Genomic DNA, 27,115 nt, shown 5'->3' with positions numbered 1-27,115 from the left:
TAGGCAAACAAATAGTAAACGCACCGTAACCATGTAAAAAAATACCTTAACTAACTAACCAATTGGTCTGTCAAATGTGTAAGTAAATAGCAACATTTTGCCGAATAAGCTGCTGGGTCATTATAATAGCCATTGTTAAAGCGGCATGCGTAGGCTCAAGTGAAACAAGCTAACTTTAGCTAAGTGGGCTAATGTTTACAAAACATTAACGGGGAGGGTGTAACATCCAGACTACAAAATGTGTTACCGTTAAACCCCTGTGACCGGGGCACAAACGACCGATTTTGTAGCGTGAGTGAGAGCTATTTTCCCCCTCGGGTTTATTTTGTTAACTAGTAGGTTGGCTAGCTAACCGCGATGAATGAGTTACACATGCTATTGCTAACTAGCCAACTGATACAAATATACAAATCCATGCAAGTTAATATTGTTAGGTGACAAATATACGACGGTTGTAAATATACTGTAAAAAAAACATGTGGGTTTATGTAATGTTTCACTCTTACGTTAAACCAAAACGGATGTTTTTGACCATCGTTTAGCTACCAAGTTGACTGCGCCACGTTTAATTAAACACGCCGACTTGGGACGAGCTAGCGAGTTAGCTTAGCATCAAACACCGTGAATGTGCTGGAAATCAGACCGTGAATGTGCTGGAAATCAGACCGTGAATGTGCTAGAAATCAGACCGTGAATGTGCTAGAAATCAGACCGTGAATGTGCTGGAAATCAGACCGTGAATGTGCTGGAAATCAGACCGTGAATGTGCTGGAAATCAGACCGTGAATGTGCTGGAAATCAGACCGTGAATGTGCTAGAAATCAGACCGTGAATGTGCTAGAAATCAGACCGTGAATGTGCTGGAAATCAGACCGTGAATGTGCTAGAAATCAGACCGTGAATGTGCTAGAAATCAGACCGTGAATGTGCTGGAAATCAGACCGTGAATGTGCTAGAAATCAGACCGTGAATGTGCTGGAAATCAGACCGTGAATGTGCTGGAAATCAGACCGTGAATGTGCTAGAAATCAGACCGTGAATGTGCTGGAAATCAGACCGTGAATGTGCTGCTAACCTGCCAGTTGCATTATGTGTGATGTGACTTAGCGAGTCTCGGCTCGTTACCGGGTCGTCCAACGTTATAACTAAACTAGTTTTACATCCCAACGACGCTTATATTTGACATGTCAACAACACTTAAGTTAAAGCTAAGCTCACGGTTTGGCTTACTGACTTAAAACGAGGTCAGATGTTGCTGCTGCAATGGACGCATCATCATCATCAAAACGAGTTGTGCCCATTCAGTCTAGGCCTTGATGTTTACAATGACCGAGACACATCAGTTCATTAACACTAGCTATGCACTTCCAACTATTTTTCATGTAATTGTTGTGTTAGTTTATCGTCCCCTTCCCTTTTGTCCGTACCTTCCATCTCCATATCCTCGGGCTCGCTAAGTTGTTGCTCTCCGGCTTTCTGCTGCTGTTGTTGAGTGTGGTGGTGGTTCATGTTGGCAACTGTTGTGAAGAGATGATGATGATGATGATGATGATGCCTGTTGTCTTTGTTCCCCTCTGTTTCTGGATCCGCTGGGAGCCGGTTTCTGGGTTGTTGGTGAGGTGTTTGAGGTGGGATAGACAGGTCAAAGCTGGTCGTCTGGGCCTGTTCGGAAACAACCTCGGCCTTGTCTCCCGTCAGCGCCGGGGATTGAGGAGAGGAGGTCGGTGGAGGAGCAGGCAGAGAAACGCGGACGTATTTGCTTGCTATTCGCCCAATCTCGGCGTCTTGATGGGTGCAAGTCGCCGACGGTGGTGATAACTACGGCTCCAAAAAAAAAGGGAGACCCGTTGAATTAAATAAATCCCGATTTTTACCCCGGGTAATATGGGGGGCAATTTGGTGAAGTGAGAAAGACAACTCACGACCTGCAGCCCTGAGAAACAAATACTGTTGCCCTGTTTTAAAGACAACTGGCACAACAAGGCAGCCGACAAAAAAACTAAATTAGTCAATCAGGGAAAACAAAATGTTCATAAACTATCAATGCACATTGAAATACAACTTTCCCTTCGATATTCCCAGTCCGTGTGCTCCTCCGATTGTCCCTCGTCTGGGGGGAGAGCAGAGAAAAAAGCTATCCATTCAAACCCGCTTCTAATTTATAATCGCAGTAATTTAGAAGTTTTAAGGTGATAAGCGATGCCACAAGCCCGATATCGACTTTCCCCAACACATTAAAATCCCCGTAAATAATATTAGCAACAAAATGTAGCACCTTGTCGCATTTCAAAACGTCTGTTCAATGAATAAATTGTGCCCGGTCACAGTCAGAGCCTCTCATCCGCTTCCTTGGTTTGGGGATGTTGAGTTTGAGGTAAAAAATCAAAATGGCGGTCGCGCTCTTCTCTGAAATGTCACATCCGCATGGAGATCTGAACACTCCCGCACACAGCAGAATCACTGGGTCGCTCACTGACTGACTGACTGTCTATTTTTTTCATTAACCAATATACGGGTTAGTAATCATAGGCTACAACTCATGGGGGTATAAAAAAAAATATATATATATAATCATAGCTAATATTATAGGTTAGTTGGTATAACGGGTTATAGCAGAGGTGCTATTTTCTTTAAAATAATTGCAACAAGACACTGCAAACACAAGTTTTCTTCTCCAGTGCTATGGATATGAGTTGTAGAAATTGTATTATTTTCCCCGCTTTGGAGTATATTCTGTTTTAACCATATATGATGAGTCAATATCACAGTGAAAGGGCCCGACATCATTTTTTTGTCTCTAAGCTTCAATTTTACAATCCAAAGAAATTCTCTGGTACATAACTGGACAACTGAACATTGCAACATTTTGACACAATACACTGATATAAGGCTGTATCACAACCGGCCGTGATTGGGAGTCCCATATGGAGTCCCATAGGGCATAGGGCAGCATTGGGAGTCCCATATGGAGTCCCATAGGGCATAGGGCAGCATTGGGAGTCCCATATGGAGTCCCATAGGGCAGCATTGGGAGTCCCATAGGACAGCATTGGGAGTCCCATAGGGCAGCATTGGGAGTCCCATAGGGCAGCATTGAGAGTCCCATAGGGCAGCATTGGGAGTCCCATAGGGCATAGGGCAGCATTGGGAGTCCCATAGGACAGCATTGGGAGTCCCATAGGGCAGCATTGGGAGTCCCATAGGGCAGCATTGGGAGTCCAATAGGGTAGCATTGGGAGTCCCATAGGGCATAGGGCAGCATTGGGAGTCCCATAGGGCAGCATTGGGAGTCCCATAGGGCATAGGGCAGCATTGGGAGTCCCATAGGGCATAGGGCAGCATTGGGAGTCCCATAGGGCAGCATTGGGAGTACCATAGGGCATAGGGCAGCATTGGGAGTCCCATAGGGCATAGGGCAGCATTGGGAGCCCCATAGGGCATAGGGCAGCATTGGGAGTCCCATAGGGCATAGGGCAGCATTGAGAGTCCCATAGGGCAGCATTGGGAGTCCCATAGGGCAGCATTGGGAGTCCCATAGGGCAGCATTTGGAGTCCCATAGGGCATAGGGCAGCATTGGGAGTCCCATAGGGCAGCATTGGGAGTCCCATAGGGCAGCATTGGGAGTCCCATAGGGCAGCATTGGAAGTCCCATAGGGCAGCATTGGGAGTCCCATAGGGCAGCATTGGGAGTCCCATAGGGCAGCATTGGGAGTCCCATAGGGCAGCATTGGGAGTCCCATAGGGCATAGGGCAGCATTGGGAGTCCCATAGGGCATAGGGCAGCATTGGGAGTCCCATATGGCAGCATTGGGAGTCCCATAGGGCATAGGGCAGAATTGGGAGTCCCATAGGGCAGCATTGGGAGTACCATAGGGCATATGGCAGCATTGGGAGTCCCATAGGGCATAGGGCAGCATTGGGAGTCCCATAGGGCAGCATTGGGAGTCCCATAGGGCATAGGGCAGCATTGGGAGTCCCATAGGGCATAGGGCAGCATTGGGAGTCCCATAGGGCATAGGGCAGCATTGGGAGTCCCATAGGGCAGCATTGGGACTTTGTTCATTTTTGTTCATAACTTACTTGCCTAGTTATATAAAGGGGGTGAATGCAGGTAGCCAAATCAAATCAAATCAAATTTTATTTGTCACATACACATGGTTAGCAGATGTTAATGCGAGTGTAGCGAAATGCTTGTGCTTCTAGTTCCGACAATGCAGTGATAACCAACAAGTAATCTAACTAACAATTCCAAAAAACTACTGTCTTATACACAGTGTAAGGGGATAAGGAACATGTACATAAGGATATATGAATGAGTGATGGTACAGAGCAGCATACAGTAGATGGTATCGAGTACAGTATATACATATGAGATGAGTGTGTAGACAAAGTAAACAAAGTGGCATAGTTAAAGTGGCTAGTGATACATGTGTTACATAAGGATGCAGTCGATGTTGTAGAGTACAGTATATACATATGCATATGAGATGAATAATGTAGGGTAAGTAACATTATATAAGGTAGCATTGTTTAAAGTGGCTAGTGATATATTTACATCATTTCCATCAATTCCCATTATTAAAATGGCTGGAGTTGGGTCAGTGTCAATGACAGTGTGTTGGCAGCAGCCACTCAATGTTAGTGGTGGCTATTTAACAGTCTGATGGCCTTGAGATAGAAGCTGTTTTTCAGTCTCTCGGTCCCAGCTTTGATGCACCTGTACTGACCTCGCCTTCTGGATGATAGCGGGATGAACAGGCAGTGGTTCGGGTGGTTGATGTCCTTGATGATCTTTATGGCCTTCCTGTAACAACGGGTGGTGTAGGTGTCCTGGAGGGCAGGTAGTTTGCCCCCGGTGATGCGTTGTGCAGTCCTCACTACCCTCTGGAGAGCCTTACGGTTGAGGGCGGAGCAGTTGCCGTACCAGGCGGTGATACAGCCCGCCAGGATGCTCTCGATTGTGCATCTGTAGAAGTTTGTGAGTGCTTTTGGTGACAAGCCGAATTTTTTCAGCCTCCTGAGGTTGAATAGGCGCTGCTGCGCCTTCTTCACGACGCTGTCAGTGTGAGTGGACCAATTCAGTTTGTCTGTGATGTGTATGCCGAGGAACTTAAAACTAGCTACCCTCTCCACTACTGTTCCATCGATGTGGATAGGGGGTGTTCCCTCTGCTGTTTCCTGAAGTCCACAATCATCTCCTTAGTTTTGTTGACGTTGAGTGTGAGGTTATTTTCCTGACACCACACTCCAGGGCCCTCACCTCCTCCCTGTAGGCCGTCTCGTCGTTGTTGGTAATCAAGCCTACCACTGTTGTGTCGTCCGCAAACTTGATGATTGAGTTGGAGGCGTGCGTGGCCACGCAGTCGTGGGTGAACAGGGAGTACAGGAGAGGGCTCAGAACGCACCCTTGTGGGGCCCCCCGTGTTGAGGATCAGCGGGGAGGAGATGTTGTTGCCTACCCTCACCACCTGGGGCGGCCCGTCAGGAAGTCCAGTACCCAGTTGCACAGGGCGGGCCGAGACCCAGGGTCTCGAGCTTGATGACGAGCTTGGAGGGTACTATGGTGTTGAATGCCGAGCTGTAGTCGATGAACAGCATTCTCACATAGGTATTCCTCTTGTCCAGGTGGGTTAGGGCAGTGTGCAGTGTGGTTGAGATTGCATCGTCTGTGGACCTATTTGGGCGGTAAGCAAATTGGAGTGGGTCTAGGGTGTCAGGTAGGGTGGAGGTGATATGGTCCTTGACTAGTCTCTCAAAGCACTTCATGATGACGGAAGTGAGTGCTACGGGCGGTAGTCGTTTAGCTCAGTTACCTTAGCTTTCTTGGGAACAGGAACAATGGTGGCCCTCTTGAAGCATGTGGGAACAGCAGACTGGTATAGGGATTGATTGAATATGTCCGTAAACACACCGGCCAGCTGGTCTGCGCATGCTCGGAGGGCGCGGCTGGGGATGCCGTCTGGGCCTGCAGCCTTGCGAGGGTTAACACGTTTAAATGTCTTACTCACCTCAGCTGCAGTGAAGGAGAGACTGCATGTTTCCGTTGCAGGCCGTGTCAGTGGCCAACCCCATGCTAATGCAGGTAGCCAACCCCATGCTAATGCAGGTAGCCAACCCCATGCTAATGCAGGTAGCCAACCCCATGCTAATGCAGGTAGCCAATCCCATGCTAATGCAGGTAGCCAATCCCATGCTAATGCAGGTAGCCAATCCCATGCTAATGCAGGTAGCCAATCCCATGCTAATGCAGGTAGCCAACCCCATGCTAATGCAGGTAGCCAATCCCATGCTAATGCAGGTATCCAATCCCATGCTAATGCAGGTAGCCAATCAAATCAAATCAAATTTATTTATATAGCCCTTCATACATCAGCTGATATCTCAAAGTGCTGTACAGAAACCCAACCTAAAACCCCAAACAGCAAACAATGCAGGTGTAAAAGCACGGTGGCTAGGAAAAACTCGCTAGAAAGGCCAAAACCTAGGAAGAAACCTAGAGAGGAACCAGGCTATGTGGGGTGGCCAGTCCTCTTCTGGCTGTGCCGGGTAGAGATTATAACAGAACATGACCAAGATGTTCAAATGTTCATAAATGACCAGCATGGTCGAATAATAATAAGGCAGAACAGTTGAAACTGGAGCAGCAGCACAGTCAGGTGGACTGGGGACAGCAAGGAGCCATCATGTCAGGTAGTACCTGGGGCACGGTCTTAGGGCTCAGGTCCTCCGAGAGAGAGAAAGAAAGAGAGAATTAGAGAGAGCATATGTGGGGTGGCCAGTCCTCTTCTGGCTGTGCCGGGTGGAGATTATAACAGAACGTGGCCAAGATGTTCAAATGTTCATAAATGACCAGCATGGTTGAATAATAGTAAGGCAGAACAGTTGAAACTGGAGCAGCAGCATGGCCAGGTGGACTGGCGACAGCAAGGAGTCATCATGTCAGGTAGTCCTGGGACATGGTCCTAGGGCCCAGGCCAGTTGAAACTGGAGCAGCAGCATGGCCAGGTGGACTGGGGACAGCAAGGAGTCATCATGTCAGGTAGTCCTGGGGCATGGTCCTAGGGATCAGGTCATCCGAGAGAGAGAAAGAAAGAGAGAAGGAGAGAATTAGAGAACGCACACTTAGATTCACACAGGACACCGAATAGGACAGGAGAAGTACTCCAGATATAACAAACTGACCCTAGCCCCCCGACACATAAACTACTGCAGCATAAATACTGGAGGCTGAGACAGGAGGGGTCAGGAGACACTGTGGCCCCATCCGAGGACACCCACGGACAGGGCCAAACAGGAAGGATATAACCCCACCCACTTTGCCAAAGCACAGCCCCCACACCACTAGAGGGATCTCTTCAACCACCAACTTACCATCCTGAGACAAGGCCGAGTATAGCCCACAAAGATCTCCGCCACGGCACAACCCAAGGGGGGCGCCAACCCAGACAGGCTGACCACAACAGTGAATCAACCCACCCAGGTGACGCACCCCCCCCCAGGGACGGCATGAGAGAGCCCCAGCAAGCCAGTTACTCAGCCCCCAATCCCATGCTAATGCAGGTAGCCAACACCATGCTTCAGTCTGTTTATTTGCACTTTGCTGCATCAGTTGGGCTAAAGTTGATTGTTTATTTCTAATAGAATACCTGATCATATGGACCATGCATAGGCTAGATACTGTACATGGCACAGTATGTTAAAATCCTATAAAACTGGCTGCTCTATTTACTGCATTGTTATGGGACTGTTGTAAAAATGCAGTAAACTTGAAAGGTTCACATGAATTAAATGATATCTCAAGCCTCATAGTGGACCCACACACTCATACGGAATTTGTTTATGAAGTTTTTAATTCATAGCTAGTGTGTTTATTATTGTTGTAGCTATTAGCTACAACATGAAGAGTATTCTTCCCACCTATCATAGATGAAGCAATATGAAGTGAGTGATGAGAGATGTTCTGTTTGTAGGAAAACAGTGCCCTCTAGTGGAGAGATAGAAGGGTGCTGGAAGTTGCTGTAGTTCGGTACAGCAGCTTTTCAGCTGACTCATCCAAAGCTATTGGAATGTCTTGTTCATCTACCTCCACCCACACACAGGAACACACACTGGCCTGACCTGGGTCTTGACCAACAAGCTGCCGTGATTACCATAGATATTGTAGTGTCTTAACACTTAGTACTTATTTCTGTAATAAGAAAGACTCTGAATACAAGCAATTGAACTGGAGCTTCACATTTACTCAAACTAGTTAGTACCAGAATAACATAAAACAAGACTGCGCATGACCAAGGGCGCTTCATCCTTAAAGGGGACATCAGTAATTAACAGAACATAATAGATATGATACCAGACACATCACTTGTAATTTTCCTGCTGTTTAAGGAAAGTGGCCTATTAAATAATTATATAGCTACGTAGTGAAGAATCAAATCCAAATCAAATTGTATTTCTCACATGTGCCAAATAAAACAGGTGTAGACCTTACAGTGAAATGCTTACTTACAAGCCCTTAACCAACAATGCAGTTAATAAAATCCCCACAAAAAGTAAGAAATAAAAGTAACAAAGAATTACAGAGCAGCAGTAAAATAACAATAGCGAGGATATATACAGGGGTACCAGCACAGAGTCAATGTGCAGGCGCACCAGTTAGTTGAGATAATTGAGGTAATATGCACATGTAGGTCAAGCTATTAAAGTGACTATGTGTAACCGATGTGAAATGGCTAGCTAGTAAGCGGTGGTGCGCGCTAATAGCATTTCAATGGGTGATGTCACTCGCTCTGAGACCTTGAAGTAGTTGTTCCCCTTGCTCTGCAAGGGCCACGGTTTTTGTGTGACGATGGGTAATGATGCTTCGTGGGTAACTGTTGATGGTGGGGTTCCTGGTTCGAGCCCAGGTAGGGGCGGGGAGAGGGATGTAAGCTATACTGTTACATGCATCGATAATAACAGAGAGTAGCAACAGCGTGGAAGAGAGGGGGGCAATGCAAATCGTCTGTGTAGCCATTTGATTAAGTGTTTTGTAAACATAGCTGAGCTGCTAAATGTTTTAATTAATTCACTTAACACTCAGTCCATGTCGTTACACAAACTGGCGTTCCCTTTACGAGAGGACAGGTCCCCTAGATTCACACCTGTCTGCCTTCAGCCTTGAAGGTGTTTGATCAGCAATGAGCTCAGCCCTGGGTCGTGTTCATTACACACAAAACAAAAGAAAACGGATTGAAACAGGGAATGCTGAGAAAATGCTGGGGGGGGGTTGGTTTCCTGGGGCCCAGAGTTTTTCCAGTTCTGGTAGACTAACCTAACAAGGTAAAACTTGGGACCCTAGTTGTAGGGTATGACCTGGTAATACATCAGGTGTAAAATAGTTTTATATAGGCTATGATGGGACCAGAGTTGTTCGCATCATGGTTTAAAAAAAACTAGACAACAACTGTGATTGGACAATAGAACTAACAGGGCAGAGCTGGCTTTATGCAGGGTTGCATCATGTTTGGTCTTTGCATCTGTCATTTTAAAATACTCACATTTTATGTCATCACTGTGTTGATTGATTCATTGATAAGGAACCACCCAAAGTTTGAATGTAAACTTTTTTTCTCTTAACACAAATAAATAGGCCTATTTTAGGCTATAAATACATGAAGTTACCACTTCCTTTCCCTGGCCAGAGGGGACCAGAGCTCATAGGCTTCTCTAGGCTACCTACAGCTGTGGTTGTTATCAGTTGGCTACAGTTGATCAGACAGAAGCCCTGATTTATTGAGCACGAGTTGGCAAATCATGAGGCAAATCAGTCTAAACAACAGTACTTTGTCCCTCTTTTCAATACTTTTTTGTTAATATTTTTATCCCAAATTTTTGGGGCAAATGCCAGCTCACTACACATTTGCCAGCGGCTCTGCTGTGCTGATCTTTGCAATGTTTGTAGATGGAAACCTCCACATAATACTACAAACTAAGAAACATATCCTATATGTATGTTCTACTTCCCCTAAATGTTGAGTTACTATCTCAAAATTTTGAGTTAGTATCTCTAAATGTTGACTTATGTATCTTGAAATTACGTATTTCAACATTTTTAGTTAGCATCTCCAAATGTTGACTTACTATTTTGAAATGTTGACTTATGTGTCTTTACATTTTGAGATAGCAGTAAAAAAAAAAAAAAGTTGTAGATAGTACCTAAAAGAAAATGTAGCTAGTAGCTCTAAATGTTTCCATAGTAACATTTCAAAATGTTTTTGGTGGCAGGAATGGGCTTCCATAAATTTTGAAATGGCCATAAATTCTAGTGGAAACCTAAAACCACAGCTTTTTACCTCTCACACAAGCTTTAAGTAGATAATAATTTTCGTGGCGTTCCTTTACGTCATTTCTATGACAGATGTTTCTGTGGTCCACTGAAATCATCAGCATAAGGCTGAAGCCACGACCCAGAGCCATACTGACCAATCACTGATAGGAATAGGGGCGGGGTATAAACGACAACACGGTAGTATGACTTTTATATAGGCGGACGTCGGCAACGTCAAAAAACTAGTTGAAGAGTCTTTTCAGACCGGAGTAGTCGGTTTGAGAAACAGCTATTAAGTCATAACAAAATTAATGCATTTCCGAACGGACATTTATTCGCATCGTCAAGTCATTTATTAATCGACATACTAAAGTTGTAAATCTACCCGAGGGTTTTTAACGGTGTAAATGGAGGAGAAGAAGAAAGACGGAGACCCGGAGATTCAGGAACACGGACCCGAACATTGGTTCTCAAAATGGGAGCGGCAGTGTTTGGCCGAAGCGGAGCAAAGAGAGTCAAACGAGGAGGAGGCCGACAACGACCAGGATAAATTATGGCATCTCTTCCAGAATTCCGCCACTGCCGTGGCTCAGCTCTACAAAGGTCCGAGACAAGACCAGAACTAAACTAACGTTTATTCGGATGTCACCCCTGCGCCTTGTTACTGAGCTTTGCTTATGCTACTCAGTCACTGTTAGTGGCGATGGGAAGTAGCTCATGTTAGCTACCTAGCTAGTAGCCAACTAGCTACCTAACCAACTAGCTACCTAGCCAACTAGCTACCTAGCCAACTAGCTACCTAGCCAACTAGCTACCTAGCCAACTAGCTACCTAGCCAACTAGCTACCTAACCAACTAGCTACCTAACCAACTAGCTACCTAACCAACTAGCTACCTAGCCAACTAGCTACCTAGCCAACTAGCTACCTAGCCAACTAGCTACCTAGCCAACTAGCTACCTAGCCAACTAGCTACCTAGCCAACTAGCTACCTAACCAACTAGCTACCTAACCAACTAGCTACCTAGCCAACTAGCTACCTAGCCAACTAGCTACCTAACCAACTAGCTACCTAGCCAACTAGCCAACTAGCTACCTAACCAACTAGCTACCTAGCCAACTAGCTACCTAGCCAACTAGCTACCTAACCAACTAGCTACCTAACCAACTAGCTACCTAACCAACTAGCTACCTAGCCAACTAGCTACCTAGCCAACTAGCTACCTAACCAACTAGCTACCTAACCAACTAGCTACCTAGCCAACTAGCTACCTAGCCAACTAGCTACCTAGCCAACTAGCTACCTAGCCAACTAGCTACCTAGCCAACTAGCTACCTAGCCAACTAGCTACCTAACCAACTAGCTACCTAGCCAACTAGCTAGTAGCCAGTTTACCAGCTGATCAGCCGGTTAGCTAGCTACTGTACTGTAGCAACTGTTTGCCATCTTAAGTCAAGACATCCCGTAATTCTACTTTGCTTTTCGTTTTCTTTTGTGTGTTTTAGTAAATCAGAACACCTAAATGAATCTTTTTACGAAACAAAAGCTATCTTGAACGGTTCCAGTAGTTTTCCCCTGACTGTTGTTCGCCAAAACGTCTTAATCTAGCTACCGTTATCGTCTATGAGCTGGTTAACGATAACGGCTATAAGCAACATTAACCAGCTAGATAAGTTAGTTGGATGAGATGGCTATTCAGTCTTTTAGTTGTTGTTGTTGTTAAACTAACATGGTTAGTTTGTAAGTCGCTCTGGATAAGAGCGTCTGCTAAATGACTTAAATGTATTTTTTTTACATTACTTTATCCTATCCTAGGTATTCCTTAAAGGATACCTAAGGATAGGTATGTAAATGTAATGGTTTATACTGTTACCAGAGTTTAACCATCTGGTTGGAGAAACTGCGACCGAATGTCAGAGAAACAAAATGGCGACGGAAACAACAATCATCTCTGCGCGACATTCCCCTTGTGACAGATGGTGTCTTTTCACTGTTGCCTTTTTTTATTAGGTGTGTCTGGGACCTAATATTCACTTACCATAGATATACATTAACGTTTTTATAATATCCGTTTTGGTTTTTGTCTACAAATCAACGAATAACCCGAGTTGTTATAGCGATGCATAACTGAAAATTTCAACAAAATGGCGAAGATTTACTATTGGCTTTTTGGGGTTATTGATAGTAATTACCCGCTACTGTAATTACTTCTCATAGTTAATTATATATATCGTTAACCGTAGGTTCTTTAGTTACTAAGTATTTATAATATACGACTGCAACTTTCCTGCTGAAAGGGCATTTTTAGTTGTTGCGTTATGCACTCGTGCTCATAAACTGTCGAGTTGGCCATCTAGTGCTCACAGTTATTTTTATTCCAAAGCCCGCCTGCAACTCTAGATGCAAGACAAAATGGCGAATAAAAACAGTCTCCTGTAATCAAGACGCTTTCAGTCTCATGTGTTGCCTTGTATGTATCATGTACTACTAAAGTGGGAATACTGTACAATTCATTGGCGCCTAACTTGCTATTTATGTAAACTGTTGTCAACCAGGCTATTTATGTAAACTGTTGTCATCCAGGCTGTCTTAGTAGGAAATTCCAACAAACCTGTAATGTCCCTGGTGGTGTGTTGTCTCGACAGACCGAGTATGTCACCAACAGGGGGGGCTTTCTTTGTGGGTGCCGTTTCAGAACGCAGCCACAGCCGTGACCAACCTGTACAAAGGTAGGTGTCAGGGACACTCAAGTGTTTTCAGTTTCTTGTCTTCTAACTTGCTTTCACGACAGTATAGGATCATCGTAACAGTCTATAGGCTTTTCATTATTGTTCTGCTGTGGTCTAAGCATGTATTGATTTGCACTATAGCTGTGAAGGTACTTGGCCTACCACAGGGGTATGGTACTTCAGAAGACTCGTTGAAGGGTAGTCGGGACAGAGCTACATAGGTTGAGGACCAACGGCTCATCATCAAAGTCCATAGGCTTTCCTTTGTCATTCTGCTGTAAACAGGACATGTATTGATTAGTAGATAGATAGAAACTTGTAAACAATCAAGGGCCTCTTCTAGTCACCTGAGTATTGACCATTTCGCCATTTACAACCGTCCTGTCAAGTTCTGGTCCTGGAGAGCACAGCAGGGTATGCAGCCTAACTCTCAAACTCTAGTCGGTATTCTGCCTTCTCCCTACAGTTTTCAGCCACCACCTTCGCCAACGACTGGCTCATGTGAACTACAATCCCGACACTGTATTTTTTAAGGTTTGGAAAAGTCAATAATCATCGCTTGGATACGGCTGTGGAAACATATGGCCCTTATCTTTCATCAGTGAGAGAAACCACTGTAGCAGTTACAGATCCACACAGCTATGGCTGCCTCATCAAATGAAACTACTCTTGTGCTGCACTTCCCGAGTTATGCTTCTCAGGTGTTTCGGAGCACATAGCTAATTAGCACAGGTGATGGCCTCTGTAACATGGAGATACGGCCCTGTGGGAACCCTATAAAGGTGTGTATCCATTTTACCTATTTGATTTTTGAAAATTGATTTCTTGCTGATAGGAAAGATGTATAGTTTTGGAAGCATATAGACCTTAGCTCAAGTGATGCATGTTAATGTTCAGATTGAGTGCCGAGGCTCTGATCAAATCTCCCCCGTACAGAAGACGCCTCGGTCCAATAACTAATGTGTATTGGAACCGAGTCGTGTTCAACGGCTAGTTCCAGTTCAGCACTAACACACCTGATTCAGCTGATCATCAAGAGTCCCTGTGGATAGTTGAATCATGTGTGTTAGTGCTGGACTAGGACAAAAGCCTCCATACTCTGTGGCTCTCCAGGATCATGATTCCAGCATCTGTGCTGTCTGACTGGCAACCTCTGGAAGAGGGGGGCGCCTGCCTATAGTTCTATAGTGAACCGTCAACTGTTAGTCACAGGTTTCACTCAGGCTACGCAAAGGAACCTTCAACCAAGTCTCATCACAGGTTCTCTCTTTCTCACACACACACACACACACTTTCTCTCACACACACACACACACACACACACACACACACACTTTCTCTCACACACACACACACACACTTTCTCTCACACACACACACACACACTTTCTCTCACACACACACACACACTTTCTCTCACACACACACACACACACTTTCTCTCACACACACACACACACACTTTCTCTCTCACACACACACACACACTTTCTCTCTCACACTCACACACACACACACACTTTCTCTCACACACACACACACACACTTTCTCTCACACACACACACACACACTTTCTCTCACACACACACACACACACTTTCTCTCACACACACACACTTTCTCTCACACACACACACACACACACTTTCTCTCACACACACACACACACACACTTTCTCTCACACACACACACACACTTTCTCTCACACACACACACTTTCTCTCACACACACACACACACACTTTCTCTCACACACACACACACACACTTTCTCTCACACACACACACACACACTTTCTCTCACACACACACACACACACTTTCTCTCACACACACACACACACACTTTCTCTCACACACACACACACACACTTTCTCTCACACACACACACACTTTCTCTCACACACACACTTTCTCTCACACACACACACACACACACTTTCTCTCTCACACACACACACACACGCTTTCTCTCTTTCTCTCTCACTTTCTCTCTCACTTTCTCTCTCACTTTCTCTCTCACTTTCTCTCTCACTTTCTCTCTCACTTTCTCTCTCACTTTCTCTCTCACTTTCTCTCTCACACACACACACTTTCTCTCTCACTTTCTCTCTCACACACACACACTTTCTCACTCACTGTCACCCACATTTCTTTCTCTTTCTGCCCCCCACCACACAGAGTCTGTGGAGGCCCACCAGCGTAGCTACGACCTAGGTATACAGATCGGCCACCAGCGTCGCAACAAGGATGTGCTGGCCTGGGTGAAGAAAAGGAGGAGAACCATCCGGCGAGAGGACCTCATCAGCTTCCTGTGTGGCCGGGCCCCACCCCCCCGGACCTCCAGAGCCACCCTCACCCCAGGACACAGGCTGACCATGGTCTCCCCTAACCGGCCTCCCCCGGCCCCTGAGACTGACTCCTCTGTGGAGGCTGACCTCCAGCCCTTCAGAGAGGCCATCGCACTGCATGGTAAATACACAAATATACAGTGGGGTCTAAAATTGACAGCCTTGATAAAGGAGAGTAAAAATGACTGTATAAAATCAAACATTTGAGTACTGAGCTGTACTATATGGTTAAAAAATGAAGTTCCACTACCGGTCAAAAGGTTTAGAACACATACTCTTCAAAGGGGTTTTTCTTTATTTTTACTATTTTCTACATTGTAGAATAATAGTGAAGACATCAAAACTATAAAATAACACATTAAAGGAATTACGTGTTAAACAAATCAAAATATATTTTATATTTGAGGTTCTTGAAATTAGAGACCCTTTGCCTTGATAAACACCTTTACACACTCTTGGCATTCTCTCAACCAGCTTCATGAGGTAGTCACTTGGAATGCATTTCAATTAACAAGTGTGCCTTACGAGTACATTAGTGGAATTTCTTCCCTTAATGCATTTGAGCCAATCATTTTTTTTTTATGACAAGGTATACAGAAGATATTTGGTAAAAGACCAAGTCCATATTATGTCAAGATCAGCTTAAATAAGCAAAGAGAAACAACAGTCTTACTTTAAGACATGAAGGTCAGTCAATATGGGAAATGTCAAGAACTTTAGTTTCTTCAAGTGCAGTCACAAAACCATCAAGCTCTATGATGAAACTGGCTCTCATGGGGACTGCCACAGGAATGGAAGACCCTGAGTTACCTCTGCTGCAGAGGACAAGTTCGTTACAGTTACCAGCCTCAGAAATTGCAGCCCAAATAAATGCTTCACAGAGTTCAAGTAACAGACACATCTCAACATCAACCGTTCAGAGGCGACTGTGAATCAGCCGCCATGGTTGAATTGCTTGCAAAGAAACCACTACTAAATGACACCAATAAGAAGAGACTTGCTTGGGTAAAGAAACACGAGCAATGGACATTAGACTGGTGGAAATTTGTCCTTTGGTCTGGAGTCCAAATTGGAGATTTTTGGTTTCAACCACTGTGTGTCTTTGTATTTGCTGTGTGGGTGATCGGATGATCTCCGTATGTGCATTTCCCACTGTGAAGCATGGAGGAGGTGTTATGGTGTGGTGGTGCTTTGCTGGTGATACTGAGTTTTATTTCAAATTCAAGGTACACTTAAACAGCATGGCTTCCACAGCATTCTGCAGCGATACGCCATCCCATCCGGTTTGGGCTCAGTGGGACTATCATTTGTTTTTCAACAGGACAATGACCCAAGGGCTATTTGACCCAAGAAGAGCGATTGAGTGCTGCATCAGATGACCTGGCCTCCACAATCCCCTGACCTCAACCAAATTGAGATGGTTTGGGATGAGTCGGACCGCAGAGTGAAGGAAAAAGCAGCCAACAAGTGTTCAGCATATGTGGGAACTCCTTCAAGACGGTTGGGGAAAAAAGCATTCCGGGTGAAGCTGGTTGAGATATTGCCAAGGGTGACTATTTGAAAAATCTCAAATTTAAAATCTATTTTGATTTGTATGAAACTTTTGGTTGCTACGTGATTCCATGTGTTATTTCATAGTTTTGATGTCTTCACTATTCTACAATGTAGAACATAGTAAAACAAAAAAAACTTGAAATGACACCGCCTGGTATAGAGGTCCTGGATGGCAGGGAGCTCGGCCCCAGTGACATACCTTAGGGTTAGGGTCAGAGGGCACATAGCACAGTAAATACACCTCTATTTCTAATGGTTAGGGTCAGAGGGCACATAGCACGGCACAGTAAATACACCTCTATTTCTAATGGTTAGGGTCAGAGGGCACATAGCATGGCACAGTAAATACACCTCTATTTCTAATGGTCAGGGTCAGAGGGCACATAGCACTGCACAGTAAATACAGATGCAGTGCATTTTAAAGTATTCAGACCCCCTGATTCCCCCCACACACACTTTTTGTTACGTTACAGCCTTCTAAAATGTATTAAATAATATGTCCTCATTAATCTACACAATACCCCATAATGACGTCACAATACCCCATAATGACGTCACAATACCCCATAATGACGTCACAATACCCCATAATGACGTCACAATACCCCATAATGACAAGCAAAAACAAATTTTTCTTTTAAAATTTGTACTTTAAAAAATCTATTTACATAAGTATTCAGACCCTTTGCTATGAGACTCATTTGAGCTCAGGTGCATCCTGTTTCCATTGATCATCCTTGAGATGTTTCTATTACTTGATTGAAGTCCACCTGTGGTAAATTCAATTGATTGGACATGATTTGGAAAAGCACACACCTGTCTATATAGGGTCCCACAGTTGACAAGTGCATGTCAGAGCAATAACCAAACCATGAGGTCGAAGGAATTTAACTTAGAGCTCAAAAGACAGGATTGTGTCAAGGCACAGATCTGTTTAAGGGTACCCAAAAACTGTCTGCAGCATTGAAGGTCCCCAAGAACACAGTGGCCGCCTTAACTTATTCCATTTTTGGAACCACCAAGACTCTTTGTAGAGCTGGCCGCCCGGCCAAACTGAGCATTCGGGGAAGAAGGGCCTTGGTCAGGGAGGTAACCAAGAAACTGCTGGTCACTGACAGAATTCCTCTGTGGAGATTGGAGAACCTTCCAGAAGGGCAACCATATGTAATATGTAATATGTAATATATGCCATTTAGCAGACGCTTTTATCCAAAGCGACTTACAGTCATGTGTGCATACATTCTACGTATGGGTGGTCCCGGGGATCGAACCCACTACCCTGGCGTTACAAGCGCCATTTTGAGCTGGAGGTGATTTAGTCCTCCAACCGCTAGTGTCCAAAGTTAGGGGAAAATTCACCTCTGCAGCACTCTTCCAATTAGGCCTTTATGGTAGAGTGGCCAGATGTAAGAACTGCTTGGAACGTGCCAAACGGTACCTAATGACTCTGACCATGAGAAACAAGATTCTCTGGTCTGCTAAAACCTTTGAATAAAAATCTTTGGCCTGAATGACAAGCGTCCCGTCTGGGGGAAAACCTGGCATCATCCCCACGGTGAAGCGTGGTGGCAGCATCATGCTGAGGGGATGTTCTTCAGCGGCAGGGAGAATAGTCAAGATCGAGGGAAAGATGGACAGAGCAAAAGTTCAGAGACCTTTAATGAAAACCTGCTCAGGACCAGGGGCGAAGGTTCACCTTCCAACAGGACAAGAACCGTAAGCACACAGCCAACGTAGGAGTGGCTTTGGGAAAAGTGTTCAGAGACCTTTAATGAAAACCTGCTCAGGACCAGGGGCGAAGGTTCACCTTCCAACAGGACAAGAACCGTAAGCACACAGCCAACGTAGGAGTGGCTTTGGGAAAAGTGTTCAGAGACCTTTAATGAAAACCTGCTCAGGTCTAATGCGTTATGGTCTAATGGTCTATGGCAGGGGCGAAGGTTCACCTTCCAACAGGACAAGAACCGTAAGCACACAGCCAACGTAGGAGTGGCTTTGGGAAAAGTGTTCAGAGACCTTTAATGAAAACCTGCTCAGGACCAGGGGCGAAGGTTCACCTTCCAACAGGACAAGAACCGTAAGCACACAGCCAACGTAGGAGTGGCTTTGGGAAAAGTGTCAGTGTCCTTGAGTGGCCCAGCCGGAGCCCGGACTTGAACCCAACATCTCTGGAGTATCCGTGTTGGTCATTCAGAGGGAGAGTCCTAAACTGCACCCTATTCCCTACAATCAGGGAGGGGCAACTTCGATGGGGGCGGGGCCTAAACAAATCTGAACTAGTCGAGAGGGGCTGCAGTGTCTCGCCAGTCTGCGTATCAATACCCCTTAACACACACACATTGCGAGGGAAAACGTTTTTGGGCCCCGCTCTTGACAGCAGACAATGTTTTACATTTTTAAATTTCATTTTTTTTTTTGCAATTGTTGACTTTGCCATGGGGTGTAGAGAAAATGTTGCTGTTTTTTTAGATCAAGTTCACTGTAATTCTACACATTTTGCCATGTGGTTTTCATAATATATGAGTAATTCGACCATGATAACAAGTTTAGGTAACAGGCCTCAAAAACTAGCTTTGCAATCCCCCCCAAAAAAATGTTTTGCTGACATGGGCTGTTTCTATCAGTCCATAAGGAGAGAAACGGCTGAGGCACATCACATTTTGTAATTGCACGATGTGTATTCTACTATAAGTTGAATCTAGAGGTCGACCGATTATGATTTTTCAACGCCGATATGATTATTGGAGGACCAAAAAAGCAGATACCGATTAATCGGCCGATTTTTTTTATATATATATAAAAAAATAGCACAATATATAGATATATAGATATAGATATATATCTATATCTATAGATATATATCTATAGATATATATAGATATATATCTATAGATATATATAGATATATCTATAGATATATCTATATAGATATATATCTCTATCGATATATAGATAGATAGATATCTCTATAGATATATTGTGCTAATTTTTTATATATATAAAAATCGGGCGATTAATCGGTATCTGCTTTTTTGGTCGATTTTGGTCGATTTTTATATATATAAAAAAATAGCACAATATATAGATATATAGATATAGATATATCTATAGATATATCTATAGATATATATAGATATATATCTATATAGATATATATCTCTATCGATATATAGATAGATATCTCTATAGATATATTGTGCTAATTTTTTATATATATAAAAATCGGGCGATTAATCGGTATCTGCTTTTTTGGTCGATTTTTATATATATAAAAAATTAGCACATTATCTAATCTATCTTATCTATCTCCCCCCCCCATTTGGGGATGTGCCCCAGGGCCTGAATGCATCCTAGACTTTGTTTTGTTTTTCATGTCTTCTCTGAGTCAGGGTTCGAAGGTTGAGTTTGACCTTGTGGTGTTTTTCTTTCCTTCTCACCTCCCTACCTTACACCCCCCTCCCCCTCCAATCTGTCCTCTCCAGGTCTAAGTGGGGCTATGGCCAGCATCAGTGTTCGTTCCGGTACCCCAGGCTCTCCCACCCACGTGGGGGGTGCTGGTGGGGGTGGGTCGACCCCGGTGGGGCGTCGGCGTAACGGTCTCCATGATGTGGACCTGAACACTTTCATCTCCGAGGAGATGGCCCTGCACCTGGACGCTAACCCCAGGAAACGCAGCTCCGCCCAGTGCAATGACGTCATAACAGACTCCCCCACCCATAAACGCAACCGGATGATCTGATTGGGCAGCCCAGCCCCCGGGAGGGTTAAGAGACTTTTGTGGGAGGGGGGGGAGGGGGGGGTTGAGATCTTGAAAACAGACAGACTGAAGGATGTATGGCTGTGGAGTGAACCGGCGTTGGGGACTAAGGAGGCCTTCCATTTAGTTGAATGGGTGGTGTCCTCCTGTCCTTGTCTCCTTTCCTACTTGAGAGCACTGGTCTAAACTGAAAGCATGCTTGTTGGAAACCTGTCATCCATCCTTCCTAACCCCTTTAGGCTGCATCTACACAGGTAGCCCAATTCAGATCTTTTTCCACTAATTGGGCCTTTTGACCAATCAGATCAGTTCTTTTCCCAGTAAATGGGCAACAGAACAGAATTGAGCTGTCTTTTGTAAACGCAGCCTTAGTGATCAGTGACCGTGAGGAAAGGAAGCGAGGACAGAAGGGCATCGAGGAGGTTGGGATGCAGCCCCCTTTCAGAGGAGAAATGCACTGTGCTGATTTGAAATAAAAAAAGAAGCCACTTGATCCTCTATACTTGTTGCTCCCCCTCTCCCCCCCATCCTCACCCCTCCTCCCTTCCTAGGGAAACGAGGGCTGTGGAAGACGTGTTACTCAGTGAACTGGATAAGGTTTGATGCCAGAAGTGGTTCTGTTGGAGAGATGCCTTCTCTGCTAGAACGTATTGCTTTGTGTTCGGCATCCTGCTCAGTGGACATCGATGCGGTCTGTGATGATGAGGAGGAGGACTTCCCTCACTTGACATTTCCTGACTGTCCCAAATGACACCCTAGTCTCTACACACCACCCTAGCCCCTACACCCTAGTCCCTACACAGCACCCTAGTCCCTACACCCTAGTCTCTACACACCACCCTAGTCCCTACACAGCACCCTAGTCCCTACACCCTAGTCCCTACACAGCACCCTAGTCCCTACACCCTAGTCTCTACACACCACCCTAGTCCCTACACAGCACCCTAGTCCCTACACAGCACCCTAGTCCCTACACACCACCCTAGTCCCTACACACCACCCTAGTCCCTACACACCACCCTAGTCCCTACACAGCACCCTAGTCCCTACACAGCACCCTAGCCCCTACACCCTAGTCCCTACACAGCACCCTAGTCCCTACACAGCACCCTAGCACCTACACCCTAGTCCCTACACAGCACCATAGCCCCTACACAGCACCATAGTACCTACATCCTAGTCCCTACACAGCACCATAGCCCCTACACAGCACCATAGTACCTACATCCTAGTCCCTACACAGCACTCTAGCCCCTAGCCCCTACACAGCACCATAGTACCTACATCATAGCCCCTACATCCTAGTCCCTACACAGCACTCTAGCCCCTACACCCTAGTCTCTACACAGCACCCTAGTCCCTACATCATAGCCCCTACATCCTAGTCCCTACACAGCACTCTAGTCCCTACATCATAGCCCCTACACAGCACCCTAGTCCCTACATCATAGCCCCTACATCCTAGTCCCTACACAGCACTCTAGTCCCTACATCATAGCCCCTACACAGCACCCTAGTCCCTACATCATAGCCCCTACATCCTAGTCCCTACACAGCACCCTAGTCCCTACATCATAGCCCCTACATCCTAGTCCCTACACAGCACTCTAGCCCCTACACCCTAGTCTCTACACACCACCCTAGTCTCTACACAGCACCCTAGCCCCTACATCCTAGTCCCTACACAGCACCCTAGTCCCTACATCCTAGTCTCTACACACCACCCTAGTCCCTACACAGCACCCTAGTCCCTACATCATAGCCCCTACATCCTAGTCCCTACACAGCACTCTAGCCCCTACACCCTAGTCTCTACACACCACCCTAGTCTCTACACACCACCCTAGCCCCTACACCCTAGTCCCTACACAGCACCCTAGTCCCTACACCCTAGTCTCTACACACCACCCTAGTCCCTACACAGCACCCTAGTCCCTACACCCTAGTCCCTACACAGCACCCTAGTCCCTACACCCTAGTCTCTACACACCACCCTAGTCCCTACACAGCACCCTAGTCCCTACACAGCACCCTAGTCCCTACACAGCACCCTAGTCCCTACACAGCACCCTAGTCCCTACACAGCACCCTAGTCCCTACACAGCACCCTAGTCCCTACACACCACCCTAGTCCCTACACACCACCCTAGTCCCTACACAGCACCCTAGTCCCTACACAGCACCCTAGCCCCTACACCCTAGTCCCTACACAGCACCCTAGCCCCTACACAGCACCCTAGCCCCTACACCCTAGTCCCTACACAGCACCATAGCCCCTACACAGCACCATAGTACCTACATCCTAGTCCCTACACAGCACCATAGCCCCTACACAGCACCATAGTACCTACATCCTAGTCCCTACACAGCACTCTAGCCCCTAGCCCCTACACAGCACCATAGTACCTACATCATAGCCCCTACATCCTAGTCCCTACACAGCACTCTAGCCCCTACACCCTAGTCTCTACACAGCACCCTAGTCCCTACATCATAGCCCCTACATCCTAGTCCCTACACAGCACTCTAGTCCCTACATCATAGCCCCTACACAGCACCCTAGTCCCTACATCATAGCCCCTACATCCTAGTCCCTACACAGCACTCTAGTCCCTACATCATAGCCCCTACACAGCACCCTAGTCCCTACATCATAGCCCCTACATCCTAGTCCCTACACAGCACCCTAGTCCCTACATCCTAGTCTCTACACACCACCCTAGTCCCTACACAGCACCCTAGTCCCTACATCATAGCCCCTACATCCTAGTCCCTACACAGCACTCTAGCCCCTACACCCTAGTCTCTACACACCACCCTAGTCTCTACACAGCACCCTAGCCCCTACACCCTAGTCCCTACACAGCATCATAGCCCCTACATCCTAGTCTCTACACAGCACCCTAGACCCTACACCCTAGTCCCTACACACCACCCTAGTCCCTACATCCTAGTCCCTACATGGCACCCTACTATATTACAGCATAGGGCCCTTTTTGAAAAGTGTTGCACTATACAGGGTGTTGTTTGGGAGCAGCCCTGGTGTCTCCCGTGTCTAGTTGTGATGGCTGAGGGGCTGTGGGGTCTCAGGGCTGATTCTCCCAATAGCAGGCTGTTGTTATATGATTGTATCGGCTTCCACAGTCTTGACAACTGTGCTTCGGCAGTCATGTTAGTGCAACCAACCCGCAAGGGTCAGCGTCCCAAAATCGCACCCTATTCCCTAATGTGAAGTGAACTACTTTTGCCTACAGGTCACTCTGGTCAAAGTAGTCCACTGTGTAGGGAAATGGGGATGCTGTTTGCTGCACGAACCCCAGTGTTCAGGATCGTGTACCTCTGCTGCAGTTGGTTCATTTACACACCGCCTTGCTTCTTCTGTTCAGGTGTATATTTCAAAGTTCAGGAATGATCTGTGATACTTAACGCTGGGATGATATCTGACCTGTCGCCAGACTAACCCTCCGGTCAGGTGATGTCGCCAGACTAACCCTCCGGTCAGGTGATGTCGCCAGACTAACCCTCCGGTCAGGTGATGTCGCCAGACTAACCCTCCGGTCAGGTGATGTCGCCAGACTAACCCTCCGGTCAGGTGATGTCGCCAGACTAACCCTCCGGTCAGGTGATGTCGCCAGACTAACCCTCCGGTCAGGTGATGTCGCCAGACTAACCCTCCGGTCAGGTGATGTCGTGTAGGAAACCTATAGGAAGGTAAACTATGATCACCGTTCACAGTGAGTAAATGTGATGCTCCCTAAACTTTCAATACATTTTTATTTTATTTGTATGTAAAAGATGGGACAGGTAAACGCTCCTGCAAAATAACCTGTGTTTCTACTCCACTACACCTCTGTCCCCTTCCGAGTACGTTGATGTTTTCGGAGTATTCTGTTCAGTGTGGTTGTGTTTTCACCATATAACCTGAGAGGGAATAATGATTTATTTTGCACTTAAGCCTCTTTCACATCTAAACTCATGTTGATCTTCCCACCGGAACCAAGCAGGCCGTCCAACCTCCACCTACAGGTCTTCAATTAGACACCACCACCTTCACCTCCCTCTAGAACCTGGGGGGAGGGACCACCTTCACCTCCCTCTGGAACTGGGGGGGGGGGGGACCACCTTCACCTCCCTCTAGAACCTGGGGGGGGACCACCTTCACCTCCCTCTGGAACCGGGGGAGGGGGTCACCTGCCACCAAACAGAAATGATTTGCTACTCTGTGCCGTAATGAACATGCCCCAAAACCAGAAGAGAAAGACTGAAATGTTTTTGCTACGTTGTGCTCTAATGAACATGCCCCAAACCAGAAGAGAAAGACCTGTCTTTGTTTTTAGTTTTTTTCCGTTGCAAAATGTTTTTCTATGCTGTGCCATACTGAACACCACCCAGAGTAAGAGATGTGGGAGGAGCTAAAGTGGAGGCCCCAGGAAACAAACTGACAGAATTGTTCTTGTCGTGAGCGAGGGGGGGGTCTAACATCCCAATGTCCACACTACTGTTTAGTATGCCGTATGAATGGCCGATCCAGTGCATCGCTCCATACTAAGTGATATTGTGACGTAGTCTGTCTTCTAATGGGTGTTCATTATTGACTTGTGTTGATGTGAAAAGATGCAGTTGCCTGACTATTAAAGCTGAAAGGGATAGTTTACCTGAATTATTAGAAAATGCTGTTGGTTTTCTTACCCTCTATAGACGAGGAATACAGCCAGCCATGCTTTGATTATTGTTTACATGTGCTGTGTTTAGTACCCCCCACCAAAAAAAAAACTAATTGGTGCTCTTCCTGGAGATCTACTGTCCTGTAGGTTTTCAGTCCAACCCTCTTCCTGGAGATCTACTGTCCTGTAGGTTTACAGTCCAACCCTCTTCCTGGAGATCTACTGTCCTGTAGGTTTACAGTCCAACCCTCTTCCTGGAGATCTACTGTCCTGTAGGTTTTCAGTCCAACCCTCTTCCTGGAGATTGATTTTGAGATGTGTCTGTTACTTGAACTCTGTGAAGCATTTATTTGGGCTGCAATGTCTGAGGCTGGTAACTAATGAACTTATCCTCTGCAGCAGAAGTAACTCTCGGTCTTTTCCTGTGGCGGTCCTCATGAGAACCAGTTTCATCACAGCTCTTTCCTGTGGCGGTCCTCATGAGAGCCAGTTTCATCACAGCTCTTTCCTGTGGCGGTCCTCATGAGAGCCAGTTTCATCACAGCTCTTTCCTGTGGCGGTCCTCATGAGAGCCAGTTTCATCACAGCTCTTTCCTGTGGCGGTCCTCATGAGAGCCAGTTTCATCATAGCTCTTTCCTGTGGCGGTCCTCATGAGAGCCAGTTTCATCATAGCTCTTTCCTGTGGCGGTCCTCATGAGAGCCAGTTTCATCACAGCTCTTTCCTGTGGCGGTCCTCATGAGAGCCAGTTTCATCATAGCTCTTTCCTGTGGCGGTCCTCATGAGAGCCAGTTTCATCATAGCGCTTGATGGTTTTCACAACTGCACTTGAGTGTGCAAAGCTGTCTTCAAGGCAAATACCTCCCTAATGAATTCCCTACATAGTGCCCTAGTTCCAACCCTAATGAATTCCCTACATAGTGCCCTAGTTCCAACCCTAATGAAGTCCCTACCTAGTGCCCTAGTTCCAACCCTAATGAATTCCTTACATAATGCCCTAGTTCCAACCCTAATGAATTCCCTACATACTGCCCTAGTTCCAACCCTAATTAATTCCCTACCTAGTGCCCTAGTTCCAACCCAAATACCACCCTAATGAATTCCCTACATAGTGCCCTAGTTCCAACCCAAATATCACCCGAATGAATTCCCTACCTAGTGCCCTAGTTCCAACCCAAATATCACCCTAATGAATTCCCTACCTAGTGCCCTAGTTCCAACCCTAATGAATTCCCTACATAGTGCCCTAGTTCCAACCCTAATGAATTCCCTACCTAGTGCCCTAGTTCCAACCCAAATATCACCCTAATGAATTCCCTACATAGTGCACTACTTTGACCAGGGCATGTAGTTCCACTATGTAAGGAAGAGGGTGTCATTTGGGACCAATAGTCTGCATTACTGTACTCATCTTGTTGCAACACCACTTCACGCCACCAGATGGCATCAGAGCAGCAGCTCTGGACCGGGAGGACCTCTTTTACAGAGAAACATGAAGGTAGAGGCACCTGATCCTTTGGTTGATTGATTGATCGATCAGTAGACTGGGAGGACCTCTTTTACAGAGAAACATGGAGGTAGAGGCACCTGATCCTTCGGTTGATTGATTGATCGATCAGTAGACTGGGAGGACCTCTTTTACAGAGAAACATGGAGGTAGAGGCACCTGATCCATCGGTTGATCGATCAGAAGATTGGGAGGGACCTCTGCTGCAGAGGAACAAGGATAGAGTCATCTGATCGATTGATTA

The 27,115-nt window shown here is 46.0% G+C and overlaps 1 protein-coding gene and 1 long non-coding RNA gene across 2 annotated transcripts; both read left to right on the top strand.

Annotated features, from left to right (window-relative positions):
* The first annotated feature begins 10,557 nt into the window (after positions 1-10,557).
* LOC124022741 (UPF0472 protein C16orf72 homolog) lies at positions 10,558-21,194 on the top strand. The gene is made up of 4 exons (XM_046337430.1): positions 10,558-10,910; positions 12,953-13,036; positions 15,221-15,511; positions 20,427-21,194. The coding sequence occupies exons 1-4, from the start codon at positions 10,715-10,717 to the stop codon at positions 20,681-20,683; spliced, it is 828 nt and encodes a 275-aa protein (XP_046193386.1). The 5' UTR covers positions 10,558-10,714; the 3' UTR covers positions 20,684-21,194.
* A 1,647-nt stretch (positions 21,195-22,841) lies between these two features.
* Positions 22,842-25,361, top strand: LOC124022738. The gene is made up of 2 exons (XR_006836618.1): positions 22,842-24,353; positions 24,384-25,361. It is a non-coding gene; the product is annotated as an uncharacterized LOC124022738 (long non-coding RNA).
* The last annotated feature ends 1,754 nt before the right edge of the window (positions 25,362-27,115 follow it).

This window comes from Oncorhynchus gorbuscha, unplaced genomic scaffold, assembly GCF_021184085.1.
Source record: "Oncorhynchus gorbuscha isolate QuinsamMale2020 ecotype Even-year unplaced genomic scaffold, OgorEven_v1.0 Un_scaffold_1408, whole genome shotgun sequence".
NCBI classification, from domain to species: Eukaryota; Metazoa; Chordata; class Actinopteri; order Salmoniformes; family Salmonidae; genus Oncorhynchus; species Oncorhynchus gorbuscha.
The sequence above is the reverse complement of the archived record's forward strand: the minus strand, read 5'-3'. Positions and strand labels throughout refer to the sequence as shown.

What these genes read in the sequence shown, in the direction of transcription:
- LOC124022741 (XM_046337430.1), top strand. Translation starts at nt 10,715, where the DNA reads ATGGAGGAGAAGAAGAAAGACGGAGACCCGGAGATTCAGGAACACGGA. An exon ending in CGTGGCTCAGCTCTACAAAG is followed by an intron (nt 10,911 to 12,952) that starts GTCCGAGACAAG and finishes TTGTCTCGACAG; the next exon opens with ACCGAGTATGTCACCAACAG. An exon ending in CGTGACCAACCTGTACAAAG is followed by an intron (nt 13,037 to 15,220) that starts GTAGGTGTCAGG and finishes CCCACCACACAG; the next exon opens with AGTCTGTGGAGGCCCACCAG.